The following is a 16,931-nucleotide window of genomic DNA, read 5'->3' as shown; positions in this document are numbered from 1 at the left end:
TTTAATAACTGGAGACACGGTTACAGTGTAATAAATAAAATACTCGTATAATTTATTTCAATATGTAGAAAAATAATAAATAAATATCTTACAACGACGATTCGAAGAAGTTTCTCATTTACAGGAAATAAATAGGTAGCGCGATTATATACGATACACGAGGGACGGTTGTGATACTGATTCTCAATGGTGTGCACTCTAATTCGTAATTATTCGATAGTTCCTCGAGGACAGATCGGTACACCGAACAGGATTTCTTTCTTTCTGCCCGCGGGTCACCCTTTTTTTTTAATTTAGCGTACCGCATTCGGCAAAGTCACATTCGCGTCACATTCTGTATCGCTTCGAGGCTTCAACTGCAAAGAGAAAATACATTCGGTTATTTCCAATATCGTCGATTTTCTAAAGAATTAACGCAAATATATTATATTTTATTATCATTACTTTATTGTTATAATTATATTAAGAACAAATCGATCATAGTTGACTCGATAAATCGGACCAACATGGAATCTTTACAAATTTAATTTTTAATGATTAAAATTTAATTATTCTCTGACATTATAGCACTGTTTCTACGAGACATTTTTACACGATTTTTCTCATTCGACCGTACATTGCTACGAAAATCGTGCGAGATTTAAATAAATCCAACCTTGCCATTGTTATGGAACAATTAATCGTGTTTCGGGCTCGACAGTTCCAATATATTAATAACAACGTAAAATTATCGAAATCAAATTGGTGATTTACTAAGAGACTGAAAGAATGAACGATAAGTAAACAGAAACAGAAAACAGCCAAGCACAAGCATAGATAAAACCGGAGTAGTCGCGTAATCTATTTTAAAATGCATACAAACATGACCGAATAATAACACCGAGAGAAACAATCAGGTCACGGAGACGGATGTTGTCTATAATTTTGACTAACGTTCCGATTAGGGGTAACTTTCCGTGCATCCCTGACGTATTATAGTAAATTCTCCTTATTTCGCGGTTAAATTGTGCATAAAAATAAACAATTTGAGAAGAATAGATACGATTATTCGAACCTTTCGGCTCGTTTTTATAGTTATCGTTAATGGCTCGTTACTAATAAAAAAAAGGGATTTGTTCGTCATTTTTCACCTCTATCGTCGTTCTCTACTTATTATTATTAGTTATTAGTTAAGTAGTATTAGTAGTATTATTATTACTTATTATTATATCTTATTTGGAAGAAAGGAACATTGGCGTCGCGAACGGATGATTTCTTCCGAATAAACTGAGCAGTCGATCTGCTAACACTGGACTTACGAAGCACAAAAAACAGCTGTTATTATGTTAGTTTATAAAAGCAACAATAAGACATTTATTCTGATTTCTAACAAAGTGTTATTGTAACATTTGCCATAAATAACGTATAAATTGAAAATAAATAACTCGTAAACGTATCTTTACGATATGAATGATCGTGAATTAAAAAATTGGTGACCCGTCATTTTGACGGGCTCCGTGAATCTAGCGTTAAGTAACATTCCGATGCGAGTAAGCAAGCAGTGTATATACTTTTCAGCGATAACATATTTAAAGATATACATGTGCGACGATGTTGGTAGAACGTCGCGCCGATTTCCAAAAATAGCAGTAGACCATTGCCGATTTACTCATTTTATTAACGGTAGATATCTCCGGCCGGCTGATTTATTGCCTATATCGTTTTAATTATAACCCCTACAATGTAACACTAAGATTACAGAAGTATCAACATACTGTGAAACGTTATTTGTATTGCTGTTAAACATTTCTCTGATTATTGCTCGAGGCGCGCACTGTTGCGCGCTATTAAAACAACAAACAGATGCAGTGAATTCTCTTTAATTCGCGCTCGGATTGCGCACAAAAATGGACAGTTTGGGAAGAGGAGATACGATTATCCGAGCCTTGTGGCTCGTTTGAATTGTCCATTTTTGCGCAAAATCTGAGCGTTAATTAGGGACAATTTATTGTAACTTATGGTTGGCAGACAACGCGTTAAAATATCATATATGAAATGTCCTGCGCCTCGGTCTCGATCGAATTGCTCGGATTCCGTGAGAATTTACGGGGTTGATGCAATAATTTTTCTCGGAAATGCCAAATTTCAGGTTGCTGTGAATTTCCCTGTGGTTTGTCCTACGCCTGTGCGATTTATTGACACGCCGATGATAAGGTTCGACGGAGACAACACAAAATGGTTTGTTTGGCATTCGAATTGCCTCCGAATTGCCTTCGAATTGCCTTCGAATTGCCTCCGAATTGCCTTCGAATCTCCGAATTGCCTTTGAATTGCCTTCGAATTGCCTCTGAATTGCCTTCGAATCTCCGAATATCTTTCGAATTGCCTTCGAATTGCCTTCGAACCTTCTTCGAATTGCTTCGAATCTTCGAATTGCTTCGAATCTTCGAATTTCCTTCGAATTGCCTTCGAATTGCCTTCGAATCTCCTTCGAATTGCCTCCGAATCGCCTCCCAATCGCGTCAAAAAATTGGAAATAAAAAACAAGAAAAATCGCGACTCGGTATTCTGAGATCTGCCGGTTCCAATTCCGACCTCGGACCATTTCTGGGAGAATTTACCGTATTACCGTCGTCCAAATCGACTTGTATCGGTGGTCGGAATTCCCCCGTCGCTTAAATTCGCGCGGCCATCGTCGAATTATTTCCGATGCGGATCAGAAATAATTGCGACACGGCCGACCAAGAGCAGATAAGACCGCGGCGGGTTCGCAGCGGGCACCGGCCCGACAAGGATTTTATCTGAACGAAGCAGCGTTATGGCAGCGTTACGTCACGCCCGCGGTTCTCTGTCGCGTGTGCTAGGCCGCGAATCCCACGCTTTTTTCCGCCACGAGCACCACGTTATCGTTTATGGACGCAGAGAAAAAAATCGTCCAGGAAAAATAGCGCGAAGAAAGAGACTTGGAAGGAGGGACGGCGAGAAGTGGGGGGGAAGGAGGAATAGATCGCTCTCGTGGCGCCGTGATTTTTTGACGATCGAGGCGATCAAGCTTGTGTCAGCGGTTTCCAATCGAAGATTTCCGTTCTTCGATCTCTTAGTGCGTCATTGTCGGTGCGCCACGTGATCGAAAGTCGATTTTTCGCATCTGCAATTCATTTTTACTATTTCTTGCGGTTATGGGAAATCGGTCTGACGTCTTTGACGTTCTATTAATTGCCGTACTTCGACGAAGTACGACTGACTCGTCGCGAAGATTCCTAGCAATAATTCTGTCCTTTAAAATTGGAATGAAATAATAATAAACAATATGATAAAATAATACAATTCGATGTTTAAGGCATTCGAGCGAATTTAGGCACGCGACAAGCATCGATCTTCTTTCCCCTCTGCGAAATTAATTGCGATCGACAAATTTCTGATCGCGGTGACTGCGAGGACAATGGTGCGTCAAGGGGTTAACGTACCGTCTCACTCGGTCAATTATTCGGATGCGTTCGCGAGCGACGCGCATTTGTCAAATTTTCGTTCCACGTTCGCATAAAACAAAGTTAAAAGACAAGCGCGATCGTTAACATTTGTTTTCGTCGTTCCAACCAATTGTAATTGTTGCAAACGTTTGTTCAGACACTGTTCAACGATGTCATAGTCCCTCTAATATCTTGCAAAGATTCAAGTCGTTAGGTACAATTTTTGAAAAGTTATTTCGTTCTCAAAAATGTTATACTTTTGCAAATACTTCAGCGGCTGTTAAGCGAACGTCAGCGAATGTTAAGAAATGTTAATGTTTCCTGTTTGAAATGGAGAACGGTTGTGTCGAAAAGCGCGGGACCATTCGTTCGCGAATCGATTGAAAACACTGGTTCGATTATTATCGACCGTTTCGCGCTGCAATTAATAGCGCCGATAATGTCTAAAACACTCGGCCGGAGAAAGTAAACAGAAACGGTTCATGCATCTCCCGTCGAAGCTCTTGGGAGATTCCACTATCTGTGCAGATTGCGAACGATTACGCAAACCTTGGGCTACTCTACGGAAACCCTAATCAAAGTGGAACATACTATAATACATTAATTCACGAGCTTAACGCTGGAACTAGAAAATCAGTCGAAATGACCGGTCTCTGATTTTTGCTCTTATAGTTTCTGATATTATGCAAATATTTATTTCTGTTAGAGAAATTGTTATGCGAACTTGTTCGTTGCAGAAGCACGTATTATTATATATTTAATTTTAATAATATTTAATATAAGTATAATAAATATTTTATATTTCATTGTTATGAAACAGTATAGTTAGTTAGTTGCGTTTACAGCTTAGGTGGTTCTAGCGTTAACAATCTAAAATTTAGCGAGCGTTAATTCGTGAATTTTCGAGCAGTTTTCAATGTTCTAAGAAAATGGAGAAAATGTTTTCAATTATGCGTGAACTGTTTCAGTTCGTCATTCTTGCGACGTGTTTCGATGATATTTATTATAGTATCGGATGATCATCAGATAATTAATATTTATTATTTAGAATGCATACCTGATTGCAGGAAAAGCCAGATTTCCTTTATAACCGCCGAGCTGTCCCGACAGTTTGAAGAGTTTCCTCAGGTTCTTCATGTTCATTTCGAAAACCGACCGTTTCCTCCGACCCCTGTCGCAAAATAAAAGCAACAGAAAAATTATATTTAGCTTGCTCGAAGAGAAAAAAACATTTGCATTCGCGTCGAGCGATCGTGATTAGTACTAACACCTTGAGCGCGTTCACATGGCGACCACCCCTTGTCACTGCTCCCAATCTCGCGTTTATTTTCTGGATGCGCATCAGAGTTTGCAGTTCTGCCAGCCGTTGATCCGATAGTCGCTTCTGTCGGCTGCAACAGTATTATTTTGATAGGAAATTGCGCCTACTGTGCGGAGATTTTAGTTTTGTTTCAGGAGTAAATAAATATAGTGCTCATTTATATTAATTGAAGCTGTAAATTTAGAATAAATTGGTGGTAGCATTAGTTTAGGGTTTGGTAGTGGTGTCTAGTTTTTTTACTCTCTCGCTCTCTCTTTTCTCTCTCTCTTTTTACCTCTCTCTATTTCTCTCAGTCTCTCTCTCTTTCCCTCTCTCTATTTCTCTCTGTCTCTCTTTTTCCCCCTCTCTATTTCTCTCTCTCTCTTTTTCCCTCTCTTTATTGCTCTCTGTCTCTCTTTCTCTCTCTCTCTCTCTTTCTCTCTTTTTCCCTCTCCCTATTTCTCTCTCCTCCCTCTCCCTCTCTCGCTGTCTCTCTTTCTCTCTCTCTCCCTCCCTCTCTAGTTTCTTTATTACAAAATTTGTAGATTGCAGAAACTGTTAGCCAGTTGATTAGATTAATCCGTTCAGGATCAATGATGCAACATCGATGCAACATTTCGTTCGCAAGTTTCTTTTCAGTGGACGCGATACGTCGGAATCTGCTTTTTTTTTTAATAGTATGATAGCGATACATCCAGCGATTCGCCGAATAACTATTTTGTGTCGCCATTTTTTTTTCTACCAGGATACTACGATTTTATAAATTTCGTCAATCTCTTCATTAAAATTCTGCCTTTTGCTCTGATTAAAACTAGATTTCTTTGAATCTAGTAATATAAGATATTCAAATAAAATCGAATAAATATAAGATTTGTAATATTGAAAAGTCAATAAAAATTCTAAAGGGAAAGTGGCTTACACGGGACGGTTGATCTCCATTGTGTGTGTGTGTGTGTGTGAAAATAAATAACTAATAAAGGAAATACTAATAAAGAACCTACTCATTTATCACAACAGGAATTTCTGCATTCAGCTGTCCAACAATGCTGTTGTCTTCTGCGTTCGCTAAATCTACCAAAGTTTCGGGTTCTCCATCACGTTTCTCAGTGTTCGTGAGTCTATAACAAAACAAAACACGCATAACTGTATTTAATGCATTTATTCTTCTGAAACGCCTAAAATAAAAATTTCAGCAATTTGCGATATCATTTTTAATCGTTATTTAAGATGCCGCGACTTTCGATGACGAAATATTTAACTCTGTATATTTTTCTGTTATCTATTAGCATTACTCTTATCGTTAATAAGAGAATATTCTCTCTTAATATTATATAATATAGTTATATTCTTATTTAGTTATAATCTTATAAAATATAGTTCTGTCGTTATATATTAATATATGTGGTTATATTCTTGTAATATAGCTCTGTCGTTAAATTGAGTGTTTATCTGAATTCTTTTTTTTTTATTATTATTGTTAAACTGTTTCGTAAGAATCAACATATTCTTCCTGTAATTTTTCATCGAACTATCAAAGGTGCCACGATTGTACGCGTCGGTAAACATTTCTGCAGCTTCTTTTACGTCGAACAAAATGCAATAGCTAGCAGATGCGCTTTCCTTTCCTCGAAGATAGTGCGTAGAATAGTAGATTAGTACAATATTGATAACACATTCGGCTGCCTTAGAAAATATTGCACATAGAAGTGCAATAGAAAGACTTGATACTTATCGTAATACTTATGTCACAGATACAAGTACTTATGTAAACTGAACATGTTTATTTAACAATCGCAAAAAATTCTACATAAAGCTGGAATCGCTGCCTTTCGTTCAGATCTCCCGCGCATGCCCAGCTATAGCAGCCTCGACAAAATCGTCAAAATGAATTTCGCGATATAGCAACAATGCGAAGTTCATCATTATTTCCATTAAATTTGTTCAAGCGCAGATTTTTCCTAACGCTATTTAAACATATTTAATTGTGATTCATAGAGTGCTTGTTTCATTCGATCACAGTATTATGCTGATAATCACTATAATTCGCGTTTAATTTTATTAAAAAAAACCGATCGTCGAGATGATAAAATATTGTTGAGCAATTAACGAAGACGACGGACAATTAACGAGGATAATGAACGATTTACGGAGACGATGATTAACGAGGACAGCGAACAATTAACGAAGACAGCAAACAATAAACAAAGACGACGAGCAATTAACGAAGACAACGATGAATTAACAAAGACAACGATCAATTAACGAAGACAGCAAACGATTAACGAAGAGAACAAACGATTAGAAATTCGCGAACTTCACGAACTATGAAATAATTATTTAACAATCAGCCAACAAATGTCTTCGTACGATAAAAAAGTTCTAAAAGTCAGTGTACAGCTGAAAGCTCAATGAACTTTCGAATTGATCTGAATGGCAACTCGGTTCTCCAGGTTCTCCAAATTAGTCCGCGGAACTCGCGTTTATGCGAACACGTGATTCGAAGCAATGATAAACAAAAGAATTACCTCTGGTAGCCAGGTTGCGCCGAGACATTGTTGGACCAGTAGAACAACGAACAGAACAATACGAACAACCAGGAGATCATGTTCGCGGAAGCACGTGAAGCGTCGAAATTTGATTAATTAATTACTGCGTTTAATCGCACCGGGTCAATGGAACTCCAACGGATGAGATTTCTTTCTCTCGTTCTACTTAGAACTGTAAGTTGGTGGCGTCCGGTGCGCGTATATATTCGTCGCGTTGGGATCCCCACTTAAAGGCACGCTGACGCTGCTATTACACCCCTTTTCGTGTTTCGTTCGTCGTTTATCGTCTATCGTTTATCGTCTATCGGGAGCACGTTGTCTTCGGCTCAGTCGGTCGCCGCAGCGTGACAAGCGATGGACAAAATTAAGGAAAAACCGAGCAGCCGTGGACAAAATATTCCGAATGAATCATTGCTTTCAAGCGGACTTCCGCTTTGGATAAATAGGTCGATCTTTCTTTTTTTTTTAAACATGGAAGCAATTTAATTCTTTCTAAACGCTGTCTTTACGAGTAAACTGCGAATCCTTATGCGAACTCACATTTTCGTACGTGATCTTATAAAAATTAGAATTAAAAGAAGATTTTCTTATGCACCGAAATTCCATATGCACCGAGATTTACGAAACGTAGCTTTTAACCCTACAATTGTCGAATATCAGCTGAAAAATATCGCGCAATATCAAAGTCATTTAATCAATGGAACCGAAACTAGAAAGTGAAAATTTAGCTAAAAAAGGAAATATTAGTCCTGCCATTTTGTATTCTACAAATCCCAGTAACATTCAATTTGAATAAAAATAAAAATGCATTGCATAAAAATGAATTTCAAAAGCCTAGTTAAAAATTAGTGTCACCCATACGTGTGTGACTCACGCAGCACTAAATATATTAAACTTTCGCTCCAGGTTCCAATAAAAAAGTTAAAAAACGAGAATTTCCTTTGTCATTGCAAGTAATACCAAAATTTAAACAAATGATGTAAGTCATTGCACAATGAATTAATTAGTCCATTCAACATTCAACTCAAATTCAGATAGTTTGTTCCAGTTTAAAAAAAAAAGAGTTGCATCGTTTTAAAACGGGTTCGAATATTTTTATACGGGGATTCTCATTTTTCGCCAGGGGTTGCATTTAAAGTCGCTGTACAACCAGCGCCGAATTTCGCAATGTTTTCTTCGACCGCGGCCATTCTGTATTGTTTCGTCGGCTACGCGTTCGATGAAAATATCGGAAGCCGATCATTTCGGGCGATTCGGTAATGCCAGCGTTGAAAGCGCACTTTCAATTCCATTCGCGATCAAACTCAGGCAACCGGCAATTTCGAAACTGCGCTCGTCACACCGTGCGCCGACCCGGCACAATTGATAATTTCGCGGCATCGTATCGCAACTGCGTGAAATTTCGTTTCTATCGTTTTGACGGCGTCGTTCGTTTCTGTCATCGTCGTCGTCGTCGTCGTTGCCCGCGTATCGCCCAGCAACGCCGTATACTAATTGCTCCCCGATCCATCGCTTCTTAATTAATGCCACGATAACAGAAAGCGGAGAACCAAATCTACAGTCAGCTGAAAAAAGTGTTCGTCGACCGTTCCGAACGAAACAGCTTGTCTCGAATTGACTCGGACATCTTCGATTCTCATTTCTCGAGATCGCAAAAGGATTAAATTGAAAGGTTAATCCTTTTATAGGCGCTGGGAACCAGCTTCCCATCCACGTCCAGCGAGCATATGGTCGCCAGGCTCAAATTTTACCATAGTTGAAATGCGCTGCCATCTGTACATAGGTCCCATCACCCTTAATTTTGGGGGTGAAATATTCTTTTTTTATTAGATTAAAGAAAAACATGTAACAGCTGTATTATTGTATGACAAAATTATGGTAATAATTCTGTATTCTTAAATAGAATAAATTATGGTAATAATTAATAATATATAATATATTATATAATATATATTTTAGCATATATAATATATAAATTCAAAACTAATTGAAATATATTATATATTGTATATTACATTACATATATTATATATTATATATTGTATATTACATTACATATTATATATTATATATTATTATATTATATTATATATTATATTATTATAATATTATAATATATAATATATAATATGTAATATGTAATGTAATATACAATACACAATATATTCCAATTTTTTGAACATTCATATCGTGCCCATGAAAGGGTTAGCGAACAGTTCCAGAAAATAGCATTCGCCAGAGAAAATCGTTACGAAAGCGTCTACGGAGAGACTTTTCTCAGAGACTGTATCCGAACCCAACGTTCCAATAATGTAGCCGATAGTTTAAGGAACTATCTGTGCTTAAAATATGCTCGTTCGCGGTCGAAAGGAAACAAACGCGTGCGCGGGGTTTGCGAGGCGTAGAAATCACGTTGTTGCCGCGATTGATATCAGCGTGGAGGCGAATCGAAACGCTTGCTGCACTTCGCGCGCGCGCGGCGTCGTGTCACTTCAGAAGGAATAGAAGAAGGAAAAAATGAATCGAACGCATCAATAATGCACGCAGAGAACTTTTCCTTGGAACGAGGTTGCTAATGTGCGGTAGTTGCGCCGCGAGTTCTCACGAATCGAGCGCATGAAAGATCGTAACGATGGTTCTGGTTTCGTCATTCGCCTTTGATTTCTGATCTTTCTCCGCGCGGATCAATGAATGGTGCACGGGTCCAATGGGAAACGATGATTCAAGTCGGTTTCGCGTGTTTCGAACTGTTCATAGTTCGTGCGATCGGTGGAATCGACAACTTTTCTGTCCACTCATGCTCCAGTTATAATTGGCAACTTGAACGAAATCGAATCGAAATCGTTCGCAATAGATTTGTCTCTTTTCCCTTTAGAACGTGGAAGAATAGACTTTTTGCGATAACACAGCCGGTGATCGAATATTTCCAATAGAAAATTTCGGAAAATGTTCCCCGACATGAAAGGTAAAAAATGATGCACGCACGTGTGTGTAACAATACGCGGAATCCTTTTTGTTTATACTTGATTTATCGGACGCGATTTCAGTACTTCCCCAAAGAGTATCGAACAGTACTTATCCAATTGGCATTTCCTCGTTCCTATTAGGTAATTGTACGCAATTCACTGTAATTCGACTAAAATCGATGCAAGAGGAAATCAGATTGCATTAGCCTCGGAATTCCAGATTACGAACAGGATGATGCACCGTTTCCTTATTTAATTATTTACTGCGGTCTCGATGAGTGTTACTTGTCTTAAATGTATATTACTTGGTTCGCAAATTTAGCCCGAAAATTATGTGCACAGTAAATCCTTCTTAATTGACGCTCAACATGTATAATGATCGAAAGAATTACAGCAGAGAAAAATATTCGATAAATATTGGTCAACTTTGAGCGACGACAACTCCGCAAAAAATCATCGTAGGGCGATGATTCTTTTTTTAAATTAAAGCTCGAAGCCTCTACTTTAAGACGCAGTTCCTCGATTTGAAGTTTGATGCAACCTCGCTATTGTAAGCATTTAAATGCGAGACCATGTTCTGTCGTATTGAAAGTGATCGAATTATCGAAACGAATTATCGAAACAAATCCTTCGAAATGGATTTTCGAAATGAATTATTTCCGACTGAATTATTTCTCATCTCCGCTTCCCGAATTGTCCATTTTCGTGCGCAATCCGAGCGCGAATTAGGGAGAATTTACTGTACACCGAGGACACGAAGCGCGGGCCACAAATCTTTTGTGCGATGTTGAATGATCGAAGCTGCAAACGTTGCACTCAGTTATTATCGAACACATCTGTATAATTTAGTGTTGCTCGGGGGATTTTCCAGCGTGTCTGAATGCATTAATCGGTCTCGTGCAATCTACCCAGTCGGTGGAGTCAGGAAAGCGACGTTGCGAATCATTGTGGGAGCAGAGACGTTTCAATAAAGTCGACTGGAAAATTGAATTTAGGCCACGGAAAACAGATTCCGAGATCATTGTGCGACGACAACGAAATTAATTTTGAGATATTTCAATAAATTCGACTGGAAGAATTGAATTTAGGCCATGGAAAACAGATTCTCAGATCACTGTGTGTGTGTGCAATTACAATGAAATTCGATCTTGAGATATTTCAATAAATTCGACTGGAAAATTGAATTTAGGCCATGGAAAACAGATTCTCAGATCACTATATGCAATTACAATGAAATTCGATCTTGAGATATTTCAATAAATTCGACTGGAAAAATGGAATTTAAGCCATGGAAAACAGATTCTCAGATCACTATATATATGCAATTACAATGAAATTCGATCTTGAGATATTTCAATAAATTTGACTGGAAAAATGGAATTTAGGCTATGGAAAACAGATTCCCAGATCACTATGCAATTACAACAAAATTCGATCTCGAGATATTTCAATAAATTCGACTGGAAGAATTGAATTTAGGCCACGGAAAACAGATTCCAAGATCATTGTGCAACTATAATAAAATTCAATCTTGAGATATTTCAATAAATTCGACTGGAAGAATTGAATTTAGGCCACAGAAATCAGATTCCCAGACCACTGTACAATTACAACAAAATTCAATCTCGAGATATTTCAATAAATTCGACTGGAAGAATTGAATTTAGGCCACAGAAATCAGATTCCCAGACCACTGTACAATTACAACAAAATTCAATCTCGAGATATTTCAATAAATTCAACTGGAAAATTGAATTTAGGCCACAGAATTCAGATTCCCAGACCATTTTGCAACAACGAAATTCAATCTTGACGGTTCCAAAATGGATTAAGTTCACATTAGATAAAATTCATTCGAATTCAAATGAACATGCAAATCGATCGTCGAACTGCTAAAACCGGTATTGAACTCTTGAGAATTGTAATGTTTATATGCACCATTGTCCAAACAGCACACGTGTCAACGACGATTCGGAAGTTCCGTTTCTCGTCGGAACTTCCACCCAGCGGTTCGTAAGAGGATTTTAACTTCGGGCGTGGACGATGTTCGCGGATCATTTTCAAAGGACAGTTAAATACTTACTTGTGTACAATGGATCAAAACTACTTACGCAGGAGACTCATCTCCGAAGACTGTCTTCGAGGCACGAATGCGGCCTCGGCTCTTGCCGGATTCACGTCCTCTTCCAATATTGGCTTCGATAGGGTTCGTCGAACCCATATTGCCGTCGGATTAGCTGCAAGATTTCCATAGCTGAGAGAACGAGCACAAACAAAGAACGCTTTAATCTGGAAACATTTCCGAAGGAAGTTGAACGAACACGTCGAATCGACGCGATGATTCGATCACTCATTGCTCGCGTATTGCTGTCGCAAAGAAACGTCGCGATATTTTAGAAGTAGACTTAATGAGCGTATTACTGCGGACGCCCCAAATACTGCGGTATTTTATAAAAGCAATAAAATGTAACATATACATAATAGTGTGCAATCTTCTAATAAACGAATCTCATATTTTTGTACACGTTTAATATCGACAATTTACGACATGCAAGTAACAGCAATCGCAGTTTCAATTAATTTATCGACTTCGGAGAGATATTATTCCCGACGAGCGGGAATCAGGTGGCGAATGCAGTCGATAAATTGATTAGTTCGATCGGTTTCACTTAAGAAAACGTTTCGCAAACTGTAACTTCGCGTTGGCACGGCGGAGATTCCCGGTTCCACGTAGCGAAAGAGCTCGATTCGGCGAACCGCGGACGGCATATTTTCGGGGCCGATATCGTCGCGGAGGATCCCCTGCTAATCGGAAGTTCAAGAAGATCGGATTGCGCAACTTTTGGAGGCTTGTTCCGCCACGGTGTAATGTACGTAACACTCCGGGCGATACGTTTTAACTGCGCAGTAGCCGTTGCGGAATCGTCCACCCACGCGGTCCGCGTGTGCGTATTTATGAAATAATTCGATATCTATCGAGGCACGTCGGCCGATCGTTTCCGGCCAATCACGCACACGCCATGGACGAACTATTTGCACGGACGCGGCCGCGTATCGCCGTGCATATCGACGTGCAACGCACGCATATCGCCGATTTCGATCGCGTTCCCGCGGGTAAGTGCCGTTTCCCGCGACGTTTCCCGGCCGCGAAATTACAAGGCACGGTGCGTCGATCCGGTTCGTTGCGAAACGACGGATCCCGTGTAGAAGAAAAATTGATTCTCGTCGACTTTGCACCGTGTTTCGTCGATTGCAACGCGTCTCGCATTGGGAATAATCGATTGGTTCGCTGACTTTCTTTCGCAACAAGCTTGCACGAAGAGGTTACTGTAGTTCGGTCTTGAACGGTCCCGATCGATTCGCAGCTAATGTTCCGATTTCTTGGGTGTTCGTCGGCGCAATTTATTCTGATGATGATGCTCGCATTGTTCGTAGAAAGGTAGAATCAGAGTTCGATGAGAACTAACGCAGGGTACTTGAAATCAATTTAATTATGAATCTCGACCATTTCGAGCAGTTCTCGTAGAATACTTCTTATATAGTGCGTTATATAAATTATTATATCTTATTTGAATTTATTTTATTTTATTTTATTTCATTTTCTTGCTCTATTTTATCTATTTTATTTTATTTTATTTTCTTGTTCTATTCTATCTGTTTTATTTTATTTTATTTACTTGTTCTATTTTATCTATTCTATTTTATTTTATTTTATTTTCTTCTTTTATTTTCTCTATTTTATTTCATTTTATTCTCATTTATTTTCTATTTCAGTTCTATTTTATTTCATTTTATTCTCATTTATTTTCTATTTTAGTTCTATTTTATTTCATTTTATTTTATTTCCTTGTTCTATTTCATCTATTTTATTTTATTTTCTTATTCTGTTTTATCTATTCTATTTTATTTTTTATTTCATTCTCTTCTTTCATTTCATCTATTTTATTTTATTGTACTTGGATGGATTAACAGCATGCGTTCGTGGAACATCTGAATTATTTGAATCGGAATTTTACGTTATTATTCACTATGTCACGATGTTATTAATCCGAATAAAAAAAATTGATTTTAATACAAATCTGTATTTGTTCCGTGAAAAAGTAAACGTCGCATCGATCGAGCTTGAACAGAGAAAACGTGGATAACTTCTGTGCTGCTTTTTCACTGTAAGTAGTACGAATTGTATTCGGTCGGGCCGAGTGCACGGACAATTGAATTTCAAAGAAAAATCCTCTCTCATGAATATTTCGATGCACGTCGAGACGAAGAAGACGCGAAACAGTTGGCTGTCCGCGTATCTGTTGTATCATCGAAAAATTTTAAGAAATAAGGACCTACATTTACCGACCAGCATTAAATGTTTCGCTCGTTACATCTGCAGAGGGAGCTCAGATAGCGAATTAACGGGGTTCGAAGGTATTAATGAATATTTATCGTTCGACGCATTAATATGTTAACGTGGGGAAAAGATACGGCGATTACGAGCGAAACTCTCGCTCATAGTAATAGTCGAGATTCCTACTTGCCATGCGATCACGACTATAATTCCTTAAACAAATATGCCTTCGTTAAATATATAATACAATTTCGACAAATAATTTAGGATGAACGTGATTCGATATAATTCTTTTGTTTCGCTATTAATCGCGTTGACGTGATTGCAATGACAAATTAAATCGAAGCAGCAAAATTGTCTTCGAATCAGTTTTCACACTTGGAATTAACAGGGTCCGGTATAAATAAATAAATGTAATTATTATCCAAGAAGTTAGTGTCATAGCTGAGACTATTGAGTCAACTATATTTTTGAATTGTTATTTAAGTTAACTGACAGGTCAAAGTTCAAGTAGAACAATTTTTTTTCTCGTTAAACTAGCCGAAAGATTACTCGATGATTTTAATTCGCTAATTACGCTTCCTGTCGTTACTCAAGAAAATATTTCTTATTATACCCACGACGATGAAAAAGGTTTATTCATCAAGATAATCTCGCCGCGAAATGCAATTTATTTAACGGCGAATCGAACGTCGATATCTTCAGAGACATCGAAGCTCATCTTATCGAGATCTGAGCGTGTCGTTGATGTGTGCTCAGATCTTGACCTGGTTCTTGACCTAGTTGCTTGCCCCTGAATTGTTTTTAACTTCTGCTTTTCGGCCTTAGTCTCGAGTTAATCCAAACGATAAGTCTCGACCTTGCGTTTATTCCATCGGAACGTGTTGCCGACTACGCGCCGATTTCGTCTCAGTGTCACAGTTTTGCATGCGTGCCTCGATTTTCTGATATCACAATCATATATATACATATATTAATCATATTTATTAATCAGGCGAGATCTAATCAGTCAAATGCTTTAAAAAATTGATTGGATCGAGGGGGGAAAGGAAAACATACGTGCAACGAAAAGAGGAAAAAGATGTACTAAGAAAATATATACTAATAAAAAATATATACTAAATATATACTAATAAAAATATATACTAATGTTTATGTATAATAAATTATGAATACAATATAAATAAGATTATGGTTCGAACAACGAACGTAATGCAACAGCAATAATAATTATCATAGTAGCATATTAATTAGATTGCTAGAGATTTTATTAGATTATTAATCAGACGAGGTCAAATCTGTCAAATGCTTTAAAAAATTGAAAGGGTTAAGGAGGAAAAGAAAAATATAAATATACTAATATAAATATACTAAATAAATATACTAAGAAAAGAAGAAAATAATATATAATAATGTTTATGTATAACAAATTAAGAATAGAAGATAAACAAGATCATAGTTCGAGCAACTTGGTGTCATATAATGCAATAGAACAGCATCAATAATTATCATAGTAGTATTTTCACTGCTTCAACAAATATGTTTGCTAGATAAAGAAAAATCCCAAATGCGCGTTCAACTGCGTCAAATGTTTACATATCGTTAAATTTTGCGCCATATCGTTGCGCATATCGTTAAATTCGTCAATACAAAATAATCATAAAAATCAAGCAAGTTTCACAAGAAACAATTAATATCGGAAGCCGGCCCCAGTTTCCCGAAGCGAATCAATGGAAATATAAATTCTGCATAAATACTCGCAGTCCATTCATCGAGCTGGAATGCATCGAGTACTATCGAGGCCTCCTCTTAGACATGAATTTGTTTGCGCAAGCATAGTCGATGTTATTGCACCTGACCTCGCACCGGTCAATATGTACGCTTGCCGGTTGTTATAGGATAAGATCCCGGAGCCCTAAGCTAAACAGAATTTTTTAGAGCGTTTCCAAACGTCGCTGCGATATCGGGCGCATACGCAAAGTGCGCTCGCAACAGTTCGACTTGCGAAACCGCGGTAAATGCCTCGGTAAATGTTCGAAAAAATTGAAATTCATTATTTGAAGAACACGTTCGTCGATGTCCGCCGATTCTATTCTGCCTCCGACTATAAAAAAACAGTCGAGTTTCATTGACGTCTCCATTGGAAATTCTCTTTCCCCTAAATTCATTTCCCAGATATTTGCTTCTAATTATCGCCAAAGATACCCGAAATCGGTGCAAACGTTTTCAAAAAATCTTTCGACGCGCCGCGAACGAAGTCTCGCGGTTGCATTAACGATTTATCGGCGATCTTGTAATTAGAATTAGGGGGTAGGGGTGAATGAGACACGGGCG

General features: G+C 37.9%; 1 protein-coding gene across 2 annotated transcripts; it reads right to left on the bottom strand.

Moving 5' to 3' along the window:
• Window positions 1-20: 20 nt before the first annotated feature.
• On the bottom strand, window positions 21-13,441 carry LOC117219782 (uncharacterized). Of its 2 annotated transcripts, none has more exons than XM_076521863.1 (5): window positions 12,373-13,441; window positions 5,751-5,867; window positions 4,718-4,840; window positions 4,507-4,620; window positions 21-356 (listed from the first exon to the last, which is right to left on the bottom strand). In XM_076521863.1, exons 1-5 carry the CDS (start codon window positions 12,480-12,482, stop codon window positions 353-355), a joined length of 468 nt encoding a protein of 155 aa, XP_076377978.1. In that variant the 5' UTR covers window positions 12,483-13,441; the 3' UTR covers window positions 21-352. The 2 variants fall into 2 exon arrangements, with proteins under 2 accessions (XP_076377978.1, XP_033325105.1); XM_033469214.2 differs by lacking the exon at window positions 12,373-13,441 and adding an exon at window positions 7,275-7,564.
• Between the last annotated feature and the right edge of the window lie 3,490 nt (window positions 13,442-16,931).

Source organism: Megalopta genalis, chromosome 5 (genome assembly GCF_051020955.1).
Source record: "Megalopta genalis isolate 19385.01 chromosome 5, iyMegGena1_principal, whole genome shotgun sequence".
In the NCBI taxonomy this organism is placed as follows: Eukaryota; Metazoa; Arthropoda; class Insecta; order Hymenoptera; family Halictidae; genus Megalopta; species Megalopta genalis.
Note: the sequence above shows the minus strand (reverse complement) of the source record. Positions and strands in the feature narration are given on the sequence as shown.